Source organism: Antedon bifida, chromosome 8 (genome assembly GCF_963402885.1).
Source record: "Antedon bifida chromosome 8, ecAntBifi1.1, whole genome shotgun sequence".
NCBI classification, from domain to species: domain Eukaryota; kingdom Metazoa; phylum Echinodermata; class Crinoidea; order Comatulida; family Antedonidae; genus Antedon; species Antedon bifida.
This window is the reverse complement of record NC_136233.1, coordinates 11,161,723-11,181,077: the sequence shown is the minus strand read 5'-3', so window position 1 is coordinate 11,181,077 and position 19,355 is coordinate 11,161,723. Positions and strand designations below refer to the sequence as shown.

The following is a 19,355-nucleotide window of genomic DNA, read 5'->3' as shown; positions in this document are numbered from 1 at the left end:
ATAATCAGTAATATTACTACAGGCCGGCCGGTCTCCTTACCTCTCTATTTAGTGCTTCTTCTTTTACAAATGTAGGCCACTATGTAATTTCGTGTCATTATTTTGTTAAAAGCAAAATTCCAACTGATTTAGTGTCTTTATGATGTAAAGTAATACAAATAAGTTGCAATTTTTTTTAAACGCCAAGATGGCCGCCAATACGTAAACTATCCAATAAATGTACCATATTGGACAAAGTAACACCCATTATGGCGGCCATTTTGAAATTTAAAATGGCCGCCATTTGTATCAGTAATCTGTTGAAAGTGATACAGCGGAAGTAACCGGCCGTAGTTCAGGTGGTCATGAGCAAAGAAATATTTTCATGTGTACAGATATCGTTGTCTTGTGTCTCTGACATATAGGGATAGTTTAACAACATCATTTAGATTTCGTCGACTCTCTGTATTCAAGTTAATATCTTTATGTTCAGCGTCTTAACAAAATGAATCGTCACTTAGAATCTCTTTCTCTGTCTGCATTTTTTCTAGAAAGTGTCAGAAGTTGTAGAGAGAAAGCAGAGTTAGTAGTACTGTATATGCTTCTGTGACGTCCTTTTTAGAGATGTTTTCCATTTAAGATATTTGTGTAACTGTTATAGGTAATACAAGTTCAGTTTCAACAAAAACAATGGCCTCAACACTCACACTGCTACATGTCCAAAAGCCATATAGTTCACAGGGTTGAAATAAGAATTGCTTCTTGATGTCATCTCTTTCAATAATGTCCTCCTCTTTTACTATAGAGTATGCACATCACTTTGTTTCAAAAAAGCGTTTCCCAAATAAATCACCAGGTCAATGTGTGATTGTTTTGTACAGTTCTGTAAAGAGTTATTATATGTTATATTTTTAGGCCTATAGGCCTATGTGAAGGATTATTAAATAAAAAATAAATGAATTGAAATTAATAAATTATTATTTTTAGTATTAATTGATTGTAGATTCAGAAAACGTTTTTTCCCATCCTTCTATGGGATAATTTTATAGAGTAACGCATTTCTATCTTGTGCGCACATTTTCTTACTCGCGCGCTTGTGCCAAGGTAACGATGGTCTCAAGAGGAACTGCATGACAACTAAACAAAACATAACTTGGATGAATTTTCAAGAGTGCACACGCAATCTACAAAGCTCAGTAAGTTTCTACTTATTGTTTATTATATAATATAATAATTATAGTGTATAAAAATAATAATTCAAATTTTAAAAACTTCAATTCGTTTAGATATGAAATAGTTTAAAGCTTATAACCACCGAAATCCCTACTACTACTTACTAATAAAGAATCAAAAACCCGTCTGGTTTTTAAGGCACACTTATGAACACGTTTCACATAGTGTAAGAAATATTAAAATTTCGTAAGACTGTAAACAAAGAGGTAAAACTAGCAATGTACAACGTGGTATGCGAAACGGCACGATATCGATTACAGTTTCCTCCTCTCAAATAAGGCAGTTTCTTTTTGTTTGCATTTCGAGTCTTCATAAAGAACATACTGTGACAATCGAGGATTTTGCAGGAACGGATAAAAGCAAAAAATGCATTCAAATTGTATGTACAGTATATAATATTAGGGCCTAAATATTGTGTGCTGGTGTATAAATTATAAATTTACACACATTTTTTATTTATTCATGTTCTTATTAAAACGTTTCACAGCTTTAACAGTATGGCCTACATTACATGTCTGCGTTTGAACAATAATAACAATTAAATCAAAATCGCATGTTTTTATTTTAAATATCATAATATAAAACTTGAGTTGGAATAGTTCTGGCAACGGCTAATGAATAAAAGCTCTTCCCAATTTCCTAACCCACCTGTGCAACTCTCCCAGACCAGCATACACTATCAAACAACAAACAGATAACAAGTGGAATATATTTTTTTTAAACAGCATATTGTGTATAGATTTTACAAGCAGTAATATGGCCGAAGTTGATTTCCCATTTTGAGCGAAATCCTGGATTCCTGAAGACATCATCTCAACTTCCATTTTTTTGCGCTTCTGATTTTGGTTGAGATTCCTTCTAACAGCTAATGCGATAGCCACTTCGGTATACCGTCACTTCCACAGGCTTATTTGTAATTCTTCAAAATGATAAAAATGAAAACAATCATGGAGTAAACACAATTTTTAGAATAGTTAGTTATAATAATAGGCCTATAAACTACACGTATATAAACAATTTGATATGAACGAGTGCGGTGTTTAGTTGTATAAGCAGCCGGTCTGTCCGGGTGTCTAGAACACTAAGATTTAGAAAACTAAGACCTAATATATCTTAGTTTTCTAGATCTAGAAAACTAAGATATCTTAGGTCTTAGTTTTCTAGATCCGATGATGGATGTCTAGAAAACTAAGATTTAGAAAACTAAGACCTAAGATATCTTAGTTTTCTAGACACCCGGTCTGTCCGCATGTTATTATGTAAGTAATTGGTCAGTCAAGCCCGTCGGTATGTCGGTTGGGCAGTTTTATTGTCATTCGTCAATGCCACAGAGAGTGGCAGCCATGACTTTAGGTAATCTGTCAACACGCCAGTCAGTCTATGTATTACCTATATTTAGTGCAAATTCTAAATCCGAACGTTCCACATGGTCCCTGGTATTTCTCCAGCTTGTAAACCCGTTTAAATTGTTTCACGCTCTGTTGGTAAGTCTGAAGCGGACATGTCCTAAATTATAATAATACAAAATCAAATCGAAATATTACCTGTAATGTTATGATCTATAATGATCCACAATCCTATAAATAACTTAAAACACCGTTTTCCACCAGCCTCTCCCAAAATAAAATTAGACAGCAGACGAACTATTTGGTTAAGCCTAATCATGCACCATACAACTATACATACTATTTTACTATCTTCTCTTACAACATCAAAGGCATTCACCAACTGGCATTATAATATTAAACTAACCTTATTTCGCATCTGTGCCCCGTAGTCCCCGCAGGACATTCACATTTATTACCGGGAAGACATACACCCATCTGCCGACAAGATGGTTTGCATGCCTTTACTTCAACTGAACAAGGCAATACAAAAGAGAGAGTTATTTTGTTTTACATACAAAAAGAATAAAATGTTTAACACATTAAAAGTAAAGTGGTGTCTTTGTCTTTCTTGTCATAAGAAAACGTTATCTTGGTACAATGCTAACGTTGAAGACTAATGCATGTAGTTCTTTGCTAGGTCCCCTTAAACCTACATTAGAAAAGTTTTGAAAAAAAACACTACTTTACTTCATGATATGAACATACTTTAGGCCTATATTAATCTATAGAAAGTTATGTGCGCGCCAATACGACTAAAAGACTTAAATATGTTATGTTTTAAAAATATTTTATAAATAATGTTTTCCTTTTTTTCATACCTCTGTGATTGTACTAAATGTGCAAAAAAAAATTAATAAAAGTGGAGAAAAAGAAAAGTGTGTCGAATATGTCATTACACTTTATTCACAAATCTGACTTTACTCATTTAAAGCTAGTATGTCTAACTTTTAAGAAAGCCAGAGCCATATATTACAATATTATTAAATATTATTCCTCCAATATGACTCTCTCTGAAGAGAGCCAAGAAAATACGCCATCAGCGTTTCACCGCTTCCGTTTCTTGCGCGCACAATTCCATACGCACGCGCGTGTCAGGGTAACGATAGTTACAAAGGGAACTGCATGACAACTAAACAAAACATAACTTGGATGAATTTTCAAGAGTGCACACGCAATCTACAAAGCTCAGTAAGTTAGTTTATTGTTAGCCTATTAATTTAAAGTAAAGTCCATTAAAAAAAATAAAATTAGGGATATTTAATTATTTGGTAAATGTGTATTAAGACTATACCTACTAGGCCAAATACAAAAGAAAGAACGTCGGTACACTGGGAATACACGAAGAATCATTTTCTGTTTTTTGTTATAATAATTAATAGATTGAATACTTTCTGTCTTAATTACATACTTTCAATCAACAATTGTTTTCCCTCTTAAACCTCCAGAGGTAAGCAATATGTAAAATACTGTATATTATATTTCAATATAATAAAGAATTGGTTGTTTTTTTGTTGTTGTTTTAAGAACAGTTTTTTCTGAAGTAAAAAGTAATTTCTGAATAATTTTGTACTAGCCATTTTGTTTGTTAATTCAATCATGTAAATTAAATTTATGTGCTTCCCATTTGCTTCTAACGCTGATAAAGTATAATGATTATTTCCGATGAAAAATAACCCAAAAATACAAAAAAACCTAGTAATTATTTGTTCAATATTCAGTCGGTCAGGTATTTCAGGCTTCTTTAGAAAATACGTCCTGTGTTGTTTCCATAATGTCAAAGATGACGAAAATATGAAAAATGATTCTGATGATGAGAATTACAATTATTCAAATAATATGGACTTGCTATCATCACACTACCTCAAGCATCGGCCATCAGATACGACAATCAAGAATTGCCATTTGACATTGAAAATGGCATAAAAAGTGGATTTGCATCTTTATTCTGGATAGACGCATATTTGGACGTAGAATCGGCGAGCCTGACTAAATGGTAAGAAAATGGATAAGAAAATGGTGCTTCCTGGACGTTATCAACAATGTACCGGCGATTGGATACACACTAAATGGAAAGGACAGTAACATCCTTACTACCAATGGACATTACTTAGTCTGTATAGCCCAATCATCATTTCACTGACCTCTTATGATCAATCACCAAGATGTAGCAATGAACTATACTATTGATGACGTGATTTTTAAGTTTGGTTCTCACTGGGATGCAACGCAATGACGTAAGCATAACGCAAGTAATTTGACCAACACGACGCAATGGATCACCTCCTAGTGGGAACCAACTTTTAGTCTTGCTCATACTTACGTATTTGACATCTAGATCCGCTAGTACCGGCACGACATCTACATTTATTCCTGCCTACACACCTTCCGCCATTTAAACACTGTGCTGAGCAAGAGGGTATTTCTAAAGATGCATAGTATAGAAATATACAAAATCAATACAAAATCTACATATATCATATACGACAAAAACGAAACTATCAATAAATATGGTAAATACGCCAAACGATAACAACATAGCACCCATTCTAGCGAAAACAAACAACCCAGAAATTTCTTGTCTGCTGAAAACAACTTTGAACTTTTCAATGACACACGTGTGATATATTATCAGACATATGTTCAAGATCGGTAAGGAGCTGAAACTTGGAACATGTTTTAAGATATAAAGGTAACGAATACTTTGATTTGGGAATTGTATTGAAAGGAAACGAAATATAAACAAACCAACCGTATTGGCATCGCGTTCCGGTGAATCCTGTGAGACAAATACAATTTTCATTGTAACAAATTCCGTTGTTCTGGCAGCTAGGTACACATGCCGCTAGTAAAACAAAAAAGAAAACAAACTGAGCGAGTTAGGCTATATCGAAAGACTTCCAATAAGCTTTCATTGTTTTAACAACCATAACATATCTACTTTGACCTTACAAACTACAACCTGAACTAGGAACATATTGAGACGAAAACGACCTCAGTAGCGTCATTAGACAAATCTAGGACGACCGGCAATGGTTCATGAATCAACTCTTGTGATCTTGGTTTTCGGAATTATAAAGTTTGTGTTTCAACGTTGGGAATAACCTGTGTATTGCAACGTAACTGAGCTGAATTGCGCACATGTGACGACACATACAGCTACTTTTATTTCTCTTCTCCGTGTCGAGAATTCGGTCCATGACAGGGACTGAGATGGATCAGTACAATAAGCCCTTAACTCTTCTGGAAGATACACTATGGGCGATTCCCTAAATTGCATAATTGGTTCTTATTACTATCGTATGAAGACTATTAGATCTCTTAATGTATGCTACAATAATGCTCTGCGCCGTATACTTAATGTCTCTAGAAGTAGTAGTGCCAGTGCAATGTTTATTGAACATGGTGTTCCTTCCTTTAATGAGTACATGCAAAAATCTACCTATGGTTTCATGCAACTTATGTTGAATAGTGGTAATATCCTTGTTGCTTGTGTTTGCAAACATATGCCCCATAACTCCAAAATGTATTGTAGATGGAGAACCATTCTATATACTTAAGTTTAGAGTTTACGATTTTTTTTTCTTTCTGTTTATATGTTTATTAATATGGATGGTATTTCCGAAATAAAAAGAAATTGAATTGAAATTGAATTACCCTTCTGACAATAGCTGCCTGTGTATCCCGATGGGCACTGACACGTGTCTGGTCCCACACAAACGCCTCCATTTCGGCATGTGATTCGACAGACCGCTGTTGGTGAAAACGGTAGTTTTATCAATCATAATGTATAGACCAAAACAATATTTTTTTCTTCATTTTCTATTAAAAATATCTTGTTTCTACTTGTCATGTTATCGGTACATGCGAACAAATCTATTAAATTCACACTCTTTGAAGTACGCACACAATGATGTTATGAGCCCGTGTTGTCGGCCAATAAGATTCTTACGACAAGTAAAACATAAGTAATTAGCGCCATAAAACTAGGGATAGAATGTGGTTAAAACAAGTTGAGGAGAACCAATGATAACGTTGGTACAGATGAATAACTTACGTTTCTGACAGCCAGTGCCGGAATATCCATTAACGCACCTGCACATGTTGTTACGTATGCATTGTCCTCCATGTGCGCAATGAGGTTCACAATGGGCTGAAATTAATTAAAAAATTTTAATTTGAAATTATCGTATTAAAATATTGATTTACCGATGAATCTTAATTTGATACATTTTTTTACTGAAAGCTAACAGAAGTTATTCCGTCTGGCAGAATACAGTGGAACAATAGTCATGGCGGAACAGGGTGTCAAGATAAGTATCACACAAAATCAAGAAGCAAAAATGAGCATGCAGTCAGTCTGTCAGAAAAGTAAGCATAGAGTAAGAATAAGGAAACAAACATGAGTCCGTCAGTTTCAATTAAGCAAAGCTACGCAAGTAAGCAGTCGGCAGGTCGGACATTACACGCGAAAACGTGTACTTTTAACTCACGGGTTGAGCATGTATCTCCTGCATAGCCTCGAGCACATAAACAGCGATTAGGTCCCGTGCACACGCCACCATTCATACACGGGGGAAAGCACATTACTGAAATGTAAACAAAAATCATTCATCAAATCAATCAATTTCAATAATTACCATGGGCGCCAATACAAAACCAGTTTGACTAATTGACATAGTAGGTATGCCTATAATTATGTCTAAGACAGTTGGAAAAGCTTTTCACCACACATATTCTAGTAAGGGTTTTGGGTACTAATTCTAAAATAAAATTTTATCAGGAGTATTCGAAAATATGAATCAGGGAAATTCACTCTTCCCTGGTTAAACTCATCATAAACCGTTGGTGGCTCTAATTTGCCTATGCCTTGTCATAATGTCATCATATGGTCATCATCTGATTTATCAAATTAATCTAGTACTAGAGGGTGAGCTCACTTCGCTCGCTCCCCCTCTAGGAAGTGTAGACGATGGTTCTCGGAATGATAAAAATGTTCTCCTTGTACGTTTTCTGTCGGTTACCATTATTGAAAATGCTTGACATTCGTAAAACTAAACTATACTCTGTTTCACATTGTTTTAGATGATTAATAACATTTTAAAGTATAGTGTTTATTGTTTGGTAGGGCCCTTTGGGGAGGCGGAGTTCATTTGGGGGAGGTGCTTATTCGACGGATATATGTTAATTTTTTTAGTTTTAATAATATGGTAACATTTATAATCAAATTAAATCAACTATCTAATAGATATGAAAAAGTGGTAAAAAAGAATAACAAATGCTTGGTAAATTGTAGATAACAGTGCGATGAATTCTACTACAAATAGTATAATTGTGTTATTATAAATGTGGGTGGACGTTTATTAGATAGTTGGGTTGGGGGGGGGGGGGGGGAGGGATTATTATTCAAACGGATGTTTTATTGGAGAGGCGTTTATTCAAATAAATACCATCCTAATAATTATTAATACATTATTTAATTTAAACATCTTTTGAAACTAACTGCCGTGACAGAGTGGGCCCATTCATTCATTACGGCTTGCAACATGGGCAGACATCTCGGTCCTAACGGGACACAGATAGCCTACAGTTATTCCTGCCAGCTTATTCAATAAAACTCAGCTATCGGGATTTCACTCGATTTTAAACAAAATGTCAACTCTCCTTATGTAATTTTATAATACTATTTCCCATAATATATTCCGATTTTTATGGCATATATTTAATTTGATCATTATTAATTTGCAGTATAATTTTTATTTTTTAACTACTGTACCTTCACACACGCGCGGTCCGTTCCTAAAATAAACAAAAAACTGAAATGGCTATGACTAATGGCCAACTTAAGCTCCAGTCCTACTATCTGTTTTGTTATCCTTTTTCCAAAGGGACACTGTATTGATTGATGGAAAGTGCCTGTTTCCAGTCACCTTTAGGATCAAATCTATTATTTTAACTGCTCCCTTGTGTTTAAAAGAGAGAAAATAGTTGAAACCAGGTTGTTGCAAGGTGAACCCGGAAATTACTTTGACCGCGAAGAATTGAAATTGAGTTGAAAATCTACTGTTGAAATCATAAATTTGGTTACAAAACTCTTTATAATATCTTCCTAAGATAGAAATATGGAACAATAGCGTCGAACTGAACACTAATGTTATAAAATCTACTTTTCGCGGTACATCTAAGATAGATAAGGTAGGTATCCAAGGCGAAGATTTGTACCGAAGTTTTTGCATTGTGCTCGCCTATGTCAGAATTAACCATAATTTATATATAGATGCACAGTATTTTTATAATGTTGATTATATTATTCAGAATTTGAAACACTATTACGTTCTTAAAATGGGTCATGGACTAGAAGTGACTGTAACTTAAATCATATTGATAGTAATAATACTATTAATGTAGATGTATTGATTACCTTCACATTCGTGATCTAACCCGATCTTGACCCTGTACCCAGGCTTGCACTCGCATTCATAACTTCCAACCGAGTTAACACATTTCTGTTCACAACCTCCGTTTGCGTCTGCGCATTCATTTATATCTACATGATAACCATATATTAAGTAACACGTTATCACGATAACCATCAAGTTACTAGTTAAAACTGAACTGGGACAAACAAATACGTTGTATATCACTTTTATGTGTATCAATATTACAGTTCAAGGAAAATACAGATATACGTATACGTGCTAGTTTCAGCAATAACTTACCATCGCAACTGACCAAATCCTCATTAAGTACGTAGCCTTTCCGACAACTACACTTTAACCCTTGTTGACCGAACTTACAAATGTGTTTACACCCTCCATTCTTGATGCTGCATGACGTTATTACTGTAATGATAATAATAATCATAAATATATATAGATACATATAGAACTGCAACATACTTACCTAAAAACAAATGTCAATAATGTTGTTGATATAAAATTGCCATCGCGATAAATATATATATATGTAGGAAACTTTCGACTTGCGACAATCACCAGACTATGTAATGTTAATTCATTGTGCGTATGCGGGGATATTGAGCCGTGTTTTCTTGCTCCTTTTCTCGACAGCATTTTGATGGTTTTTTCTAGGTCCAGGCGACAGCCAACTACACATCGATTTACCTGACCGATCGTCGCATATCGCAAGCTCCCTAATAAGTACTATAATACCGTCGCATGTCCGACCGTCCGACCTAAGATAAAATGAGTCGCCGCAATCACACTTCCAACTTCCAGGTGTATTAATACATGTTTGTTGGCATCCACCGTTTTTGATTAAACATTCATCGTAATCTAAGACCAAAGTTGAAAACAAAATAAAATAGATGAAGAAGAAAACATCCTAACCAATAGTATAGTACCAGCTGTCATTAATACTTTTGTTTTATAATTGCTAACCATTAAATCACCATCAATAACATACGAATTTCAATACTGTAAGCCTATTATTAGTGGAGGTTTGTTCTAGAACATTAAATTAGGGAGGTAGAAGAAAGGCCGTTAACATTTTTTATTTCAAGAATAATGTTATATTAATATATGGTTTATTGTTTCTTTTGAAATTATGAGTGGTGCAGACGTCAGCCCTTAGATCTGGCAATGGCGATAACTCTCACTGGCTAATACATGCAAATACATAATAGCAAATACTAATGTCTTAGGCCTAACTCACCAGTACAGTCACGACGATTAACACTAATTTGAAATCCATCGTTACACCTGCATTCATATGAGCCTTCTGTGTTGACACAAGTCTGATTGCACAATTTATCATATACGAGACATTCGTCTATATCTATAATAAACAAAGAAAAAACATACTACTACAATACTACTATCATCATAATAATTTTAAAACAAAGGTCTCAGTAATATAGCCAACAATAATATATTGTACCTTTGGACATTACTTTTTACTATATGACGATATATAAGTCACCCTGATAATAGTTACTATACAACTATATTATTCATTTTATTTGGGTTATTACGTACAAAAAAACAATGGAACCGGTTTGTGTGACGATATAGAGGGCGCCATTTAATGTGAACCAGTTTGTGTGACGATACAGAGGGCGCCATTTAATTGACAACAGTTTATCTTCATTTGGGATCGTTCTATAATTGTAGAAAATACAATGGAACTAGTTTCTGCGACGACATAGTAGGCACCATTTATTTGATCATATTAATGTAGTTTTCTTTAAAAAACAATATTATATCTGGTTTCTGTGAATATAAGTTAATAGATAATTATTTAGTATTTCATATAAACCAGTAAACTTAATTTTAAGACAGCTTAACGAAACTGTCTTCGAAGTATTGGTATATTTATAAAGTATTCATCGTCTAGTATTCCGCAATCTATAGCCGACTAGTAATCTTATGAATATGCATCAATCCACCCATTTTCACATACTGTATTTTACTTTTGTGGACTCATCGAGTGTACTTTGTTGAAGTTTCGATATACCAAATTATTTTAGCTACTACCCATTGAATGATTCATCGGTGAACCAATGTTATAGGCCAATATATCTCAACACATTTACCTTCACAAACGGCGGTGTCTGAGTTCATTCTATATCCGATTTGACACCTGCATACATAGCTACCTGGAATGTTGATACACACCTGATCACAACCACCATTTCCAACAGTGCATTCGTTCGAATCTAATGTAATACAAAATCATTATTTTTAACGATCATTACCGACCTAATATTTTTTAGTTGAATATTTTATATTAAATAAATAAATAAAATATTTTAACATACTTAATTCTATAATAATTGCAAGTATATTATTATGTTTGCATGTAACAAACAATTATAAAGATCTAAATACTGTATACATAGACAACATAAAATATTTACCAATGCAATTCCTGCCGTCGCCATGGAAACCTGGTATACATTGACAGATATACGAGCCTTCTACGTTGTAGCAACGGGCATAATAATGGCAGTCATGTGACAGGTTACATTCGTTTATATCTGTGTTAATGCAGAATACATTATTACAATACAATACAATATTGGTCCTTGTACCACCGTTCGTTGTGGTCCCTCATTATCATCGGCTTCAAACATCTGGTTACGGTGTAGTAGTAAATAGTCGATTAAGATATTATTCATTATTTATTGCTCTACCTCATAGAATATGCGTAACGTAAGACACATTTTTGACCTATTTTTAGCACACTTTCCATCGAGTCTTACTGTGTGCTTTGTATATCATTTTCATAGTGATAGAAGTTATTCAGAGAGTTAGGTGAGTCAGTAGACTATATGGATTATTTCCATGGTCAGATTAAATAATGAATAATTCATGATTTCTTCATCGCGTCTTTACGGAAAAATGGAAACTATTAACCTGTTTACCGAAAGATCTAACTGGCTGCTGAGGTAGTGTTATTACCCAGACGCTTTTGGTTGATTCCGACCTAAACCTAAAGGATACGTAGGTATATTACCTGTACAGAATGTACCGTTTCCTGAATAACCAACAGGACAGACGCATTCATATGATCCAGGCACGTTTTTGCAGAGACTAACCCCTGGGCACAATAAAGAATCAGCACTCATACATTCATCTATATCTGTTGAAATAAAATGTATGGTCTATAGCACCACTGTAGGCATATTATCTTGTTTTGAGGGTCACTCAAAACAGTAAAATAATATAATCAAAGGGACTTTATCATTAGTAACACCGTAGACCGTTGATAAAGTATACGGTACTGTACTTGTTTTTTTAAATAAACTGTATAAAAACCATACAGAGGAGGTAGGCCCTCTATAGACTAAAAACTTCTTAACAACATTTTACAATTTATGTTGTGGCATATTTGAATACGTTGCATGTATTACAAAAGCATTATCGCATGCTCAAACAAGAACTTGTTTGTTATATAGAACGTCAACAAAAATGAATGCTAATTGTTCATTTGTTTGTAAAAGGCTTTGGGACATAACGTGTATTATAGTATGATAGTTGAATAATACAGTACTGTAATTGAATCTTTACCTTGACAGCCTGTAAACGTCTCTCTGTAACCCTCGTTACACACGCAGTCAAAGCTACCGTATGTATTGAGACAAGTCGAGTTGGAGTCACATGACACGTCAGACCTTACTGCGCATTCATCAATATCTAAAACCGAGAATAATTGTATTAATGTACATCTTAGGTGGTTACAATTCACTTATAGTATGTGTAATATTTACGAAGACATGTTGTGTTTGTTTTGGTGCAAGGTATAAATGGTTATAATTCTAAGACATACATCGCCACACGCTTGTGACATATACAGTAACGGTACCTTGACAAAGTCCTCCATTTGAGACGAATCCATCAACACAATCACATATGTAAGAGCCAGGTGAATTTTCACACGTTGAATGCTCACCACAAAGATAGATCAGCAGGTTAGCAAATTGACATTCATTGACATCTCAGAGAGAAAAAAAATACATTTTACAAAAGACATATTGGAATAGTTCTTATTTTTATCTATGAAGGTGGTGGCATAATACAATTCAATTTATATTTTATTCCCATAGTCTAATTCATATAAAAATAGAATTCAGAAAATCTTTGTTAATCAGTTTAAAATACATGAAACATTTTTAAATGAATAGAAAAGTATAGACAATATTTAAACAAAATCGAAAAATAAATCTAAAGATAAAAAATTTGGATGTGGCAATAAGACCAACAAAAAAAATAAATAATAACTTAGCAACATTGTACTGGAATTAATTAATTTAATTTTCAAAAGTGGTGGTTTGCGTTTTTTTGTCTCCAGCAAATTCGGATACGCTGGATACGAACCAAAAAGACCGTCTTCCGCAGCAGCGCCTACTGCTGAATTGTCATTTTCATACCAGGGAAAAGTAAATAGTATCAGTGTTCCCTGAACATCTACCCGACAACTATGTGTGTTTTTTTCTCTTTAATCCACACACTAATGTTACCTTCGCACTTATTCCCGTTTTCGTCAGCAATGAATCCTGAGTTACACAGACAAACATAAGATCCAAGTGTGTTGCGGCACGATGAATGAGCTTGGCAGATAAAGGGATCTGTACATTCGTCAACATCTAAAAAATACCACAAAAACACATGATAATCAATGTTGAAGTATACTAAAACGACATCGAAATTTTGATATGCGAGACGTTCTTCCTAACGTGTCAAAACCATGGCTAATTATATTAACATTGCCTAACACTGCGAACGAAAACGCGTTTCTGCAAACAGCTGCAGCTAGTGGCTTAATGTTAAACCGAGCTTTATCCGAAGTCGTTGCACCTGGTGCCTAGCCATCGATGTCATGAGTTAAAGAATTAGGTTTAGTTGCTCGGGTTACCTTGGCATGCTCCGTCGTATCTTCTATTGAAACCCTCTGGACAATGGCACTGGTATGAACCAGGTGTGTTATGACATACCTCATCTACATTACACGATGCAACAAGCTCAACGCATTCGTCAATATCTAAAATAAAATACGTATACATAGTAATAGTCCTTACTGTCCATTATACGGGCCATACATATTTCATGTATTCATGCACATGTGTATCGAAATGACGACAACTGTGACTGGAAAATACATTTAACCGCCCTGGGGTGTTTTCCCCGTTCTTATATTCTAAATATGATATACGCCTACACATTTTAGTCTAGGATCAAGTATTTTGAAATAGGGAACAAGGACTGCAAATACCGTAAATGAAGTTTCTTTATAATACTGTATTATATATTATTTATATACTGTATTATTTTTCTTCTGAAATCCCCCCTACCTAATTTAATGTGAAATGAATTTTGAAACAAAAGAATTTGCGTAGAATAGAAAAAAGAAAAATTCTCTCCTATCGTTCCCAGACCTGTTCGAGCTTACCTTCACACGTCTTTTCATCTAGGCCAAGTTTGAATCCATCTGCTTGGCATTCACATTGTATGGTGGACATATCTGGCAGTGCTAAACATAAATCACTACATCCGCCATTGTCGATCAAACATTGATCTAAAGTATATTAGCAAAAAAAGCACGGTTGATAGATTAGTAAATATAAATAAATAATAATAAATACATATATGAAGCCCTCGCAACTAACTAAACGAATTTTAGATTTAATAAACACGATATAAGTTGAACTTGAATTATGATCGAAAGGTAACAGAACATAATTATTTTGTTACAATAAAGGAAACCCACAAGAATGATTGAGTGACGACAGTGCATTGTAAAATATGAAAGCAAATTGTTTATGTGTATACCTTCTTTATTTATTTATGATACGTTTTAAAGAGACCGATAATAAGAATGACAAGACACAAAAGGTAAAAACAAAGCAAAACAACAAAATAGATGGCTTTTCATGAAAAAATGCTTTATATTTGTTAAACACAAATTGAAGCTTACCATTTTTCCATCATTTTTAAACATTGAGAAATCTATAATAATATGTGATTTACTTTTGATTTACTAACCCGATGTAGTGTACATCTTGATTTGTGATTCTGTCATTGTTACTAAATCTGGACTTCCTGTTCCAGTTTCACTTGCAAATTCCTGTAAAATTATGATTTCATCAGGCTGGTTTTAAAATAATTATTAATTGACGTTTAGTTAATGTATTTCAATCCATTCCAACAGCGAATCATTGCCACTAACATGATGGTTTTAGAACAATTTTCACAATTACAGTAGATGATAATCTTCATATCTTCATCTACATCATTTTTACCACTATCATCATTATTATCACTAATCTCCGTCTTAGCTGTCTACACTATCAAACTAGTTTGACAAAAAAGTGCGATGTGCCCAAATAATGGTAGTGCAGACAGAGCCTTTGAATATGGTAGTGATATGGCGTCATCGTGTCCATGGGCACATCTCATTTTTTTTGTCACATAAAGTTTGATATTGTAGACAGAGTTTAAGTATAGTCTTCGACATCTTCCTATAATCATTACCTTTTCATCTGAAATAGTCTCTTCATATCGAGCTGTCAACATTATTGTCTCATCTAGTTCTTCACTGTAACTTGCCGACATTAAGATACATATAATAAGTAATGCCTTTAGAAACTCCATGTTAGTTGGATGTTAAATTGATGGAATGCAGCAACTAAAGGACAAAATATAATTCGAATTGTTGAAAGTCTCCTTAGAAGTAATTTCAGAAAGGAACAATACGGATTGCACCCAAATCTCGTCTCAGTGTTCTCGTACTAAACGCTGTATCTCATCTCGTTGTCGTCATCGCTGCATTTCACCGAAGATACACTAAGCGTTGCTTAATATCTACATTATCAAAATCTTGATGAAGAGTGGAAACCTAATCCTTTTTGACAGAACAAATATCGTTTTGGTGTGGTCAACAAATTACCAGCCGATTTTCGGTGTTTCACATGTATCTAATAGTAACTTAACCCTTAATCTCAAACCTTACATGATACAGGCATCACATCACATAAATGAGATGCTGTATTACCAAATATTCCTATGATACTTCGGAAATAGATAGTATGTGGAGATAAAGCACTGGGAATCGGATGAAATTACCATGTTACTGTGTTAATTACTGTGTTTTTGTAAAGGATCGACGAAAAACAATTGTTGGTTGTCAAAGGATCATGGAAGTCATATTACAAAATGCACCAACAAATCTTTTTGTAACAAAATACGACTTATAAAGAACTATATGAATCATCCTACCCATTTGATTAAAACGACCTAGAAATTTCTAAAAACTTTGATGGTTGCATAAGTTCATTAACATACATAACTCACTACAAAGTGCCAACTTAATAACCATTAGGAAATTAAATTATGCATTACTTCACAGTTTATAAAATAACAATTAATAAAGAGCATTACCAAGTAAGGTGTTGAATGATTATCCCGATATAAGGCTAATCGCGAAGTCAAGTAATTTGTGTTATAGCCAGCACTTTTGAATATGTTACTGCTTTGACACTCGATCGTCTGGGAACTAGACGGCGGTTCTGCTTAATACTTAGAATACTTCATACGTAGAATACAGTTAAGCAAACTTTTGCTAGTGTGACTTCTGCAAACTTGTTTTTTTGCAGTTTGCAGAAGTTTGTAAACTGGTCTACACTAGCAAACTTTTAAAAATTTTTCTTGACAAACTAAGAGTTTGCAAGCTAGAGTTTGTTAGTGTAGACACCTATAGAGGTAAGAAAAGACAGATAACTAGGGACTTTAATCAAGTCTACACCAAATACACAATTTATGTGTGTTCTTTTTCTGCTAAGCAATACTTTTTGTCGGTTGCTTAAATAATAATTGTAGACAAACATCAAATCACACATTTTCACAGACTAACATAATTGGACTTTAGTAATAGTTAAAGTACTAAGTCATATTGCTCATTTTGTTTAATTCTGTATATTTTGTATAATGAATTGAACTACTCAGTTCGCAATTCAGTTTATACTGCCATGAATTGTTTTATGTATATTATACTTTTTGATGAATAAAAGATACCGAAATATAGTTACTGTATGTCCAATTGCATTTTGATGGTGACTGTGCGAGTAGTCTGTGTTTTCGAGTACAGTAATAAAGTGTGAGAAATACTCAGGCTTACACTTTTCCGGCATCACTATAAAGTAAATGTGTAGTCGGGGATCATTCGAGTAATCAAATCAATCTATATAGAGATGATTGATGAGCAACCATTCAATATGTTTTGGTACTTTAACTAACTTCCTCTATATGAATCACATGCATTGTGATATTGTAATTACTACTAGACTACTACAGTATAATAAAACCAAATGTGGAACGTGTAAATTGAAAGTAATTTTTTGTTTTAGTAAGCACTCATAGAACATCCAATGATGCCAGATGGTAGTTTGTTTTTTTGTTTCAGTTTATAAATTGTCTTTCTTATCTCTATTGTTGACATTTACAATATCACCAACAGCTTTATAAATTTAATAAGATATTAAACTTATTAAACACAGTAAGCTTAGCTTAAGTCAGTGTTGTGTTTTAAAAACACTTCGAGATAAAATCGTTGAATAGAAAAATATAATAATCACAATGTATGATTATTATATTTTTCTATTCAACGATTTCATCTCGAAGTGTTTTAAAAACACAACACTGATTTAAGCTAAGCTTACTGTGTTTAATAAGTTTAATATCTTGTTTTCTTAATTTAAGCGCATATCGTGTATTTTAAAGTTAAAATTAATCTAAATAATTATTATGTGTGTCTACCTCTTATGTTCCCACTAGGCAATTGGTAATTTCAACAGTTAAATTCTTATGTATATTAATATAGCTACTGTACAACGTATTATTTTACAATTTTTAGACAGTTTAATATCAAATAGTTATAGATCAAGGTTAAACGTCACACGCAGGTCATGTAGCAATTTGTATATAATAAACACGACGGCTCGTTAACCGATCTCCTGAGGTTAAACTTGCTGTTTTCGTGACACGCATGGGTGTAGTCGTGTGTACTTTTTAAACATCTTTACTGTATATACTATGTAGGCCTACTGATATATACTAGGACATTGGCTTGAGAGCTATAGAGCTACATTGACTCTATGGAGGCCCAGACGTTTTTGTTTTTAAATAAATAAAAATAAACAAATATTATAAAAATAAAATGTCGAAACGAACACTTTTTTTAAAGATAATACAATGATAATTACCGGTCGTTATTATTAAAGTATATCCGGGATATAATAATCAGCACCCTAGGCCAGGTTACAATTCCGGAGGTGGTGTTACTGTTACACTCAAGACGTGAAATTTCTATTATTTAAATCTTTGGTCTAAAATCGCAAAAAAAAGAGGTGACTAGGCGAATGAGGTTGGAAGAATAACACAAGTAGGCCTACTGATATATACTAGGACAGGCTTGAGAGCTATAGTATAGAGCTTCATTGACTCTATGGAGGCCCAGACGTTTTTGTTTTTAAATAAATAAAAATAAACATATTATAACAATAAAATGTCGAAACGAACACTTTTTTAAAGATAATACAATGATAATTACCGGTCGTTATTTATTAAAGTATATCCGGGATATAATAATCAGCACCCTAGGCCAGGTTACAATTCCGGAGGTGGTGTTACAGCTGTTACACTCAAGACGTGAAATTGCTATTATTTAACTCTTTGGACTAAAATCGCAAAAAAAGAGGTGACTAGGCGAATGAGGTTGGAAGAATAATACAAGGAAATAAATCAAATAAAACAATTATTAATAAAAATAGGATAAAATGTACCCGTTCTTTACGATACTGAAAGGAACATATTCCATGTTATGTATGGCTTGGTCTATTATAACAGTTATAGGTTAAACATAATTAAACGGTTCGAATGTAGTAGTCCTGCAGCATTTATACATATTACTGTTGAAATGCAAATATAGCCTGCAACTGCGAAAATAAGCATACCTTAAAGTGTACAGAGCAACCAAATTCTTCTTTCGTCAGCAGCAAGTGTTTAAAAATAGCAAAACTTTACGTACAACATAAGCCTTGTTCCTTCACCAAGTAATCCTGAACTGAGCTTGAAGAGCAGAGAAGAATGCTGCGATGTGTTTCTTCTTAAACCTATTTAAACTTTTGGCCTACAATACCGATCGATCTTAACTGCCACCCACTAAAACACGCTGATTGTGTTACACGCTTCCAATTACAAGTTCGAGGACAGTCAACATGACTATCTTAAGTAGGTAACCAAA

General features: G+C 33.8%; 1 protein-coding gene across 1 annotated transcript; it reads right to left on the bottom strand.

Annotated features, from left to right (window-relative positions):
- Window positions 1-1,308: 1,308 nt before the first annotated feature.
- Window positions 1,309-19,156, bottom strand: LOC144849859 (uncharacterized). Its single transcript, XM_078706946.1, has 23 exons — window positions 19,066-19,156; window positions 15,590-15,743; window positions 15,101-15,182; window positions 14,508-14,633; window positions 13,974-14,099; window positions 13,579-13,704; window positions 12,924-13,055; window positions 12,629-12,754; window positions 12,075-12,200; window positions 11,476-11,595; window positions 11,152-11,274; window positions 10,272-10,394; window positions 9,770-9,892; window positions 9,317-9,439; window positions 9,019-9,144; window positions 7,091-7,186; window positions 6,655-6,750; window positions 6,255-6,350; window positions 5,350-5,442; window positions 4,921-5,022; window positions 2,965-3,070; window positions 2,602-2,718; window positions 1,309-2,131 (listed from the first exon to the last, which is right to left on the bottom strand). Exons 2-23 carry the CDS (start codon window positions 15,707-15,709, stop codon window positions 2,071-2,073), a joined length of 2,469 nt encoding a protein of 822 aa, XP_078563072.1. The 5' UTR covers window positions 15,710-15,743; window positions 19,066-19,156; the 3' UTR covers window positions 1,309-2,070.
- Between the last annotated feature and the right edge of the window lie 199 nt (window positions 19,157-19,355).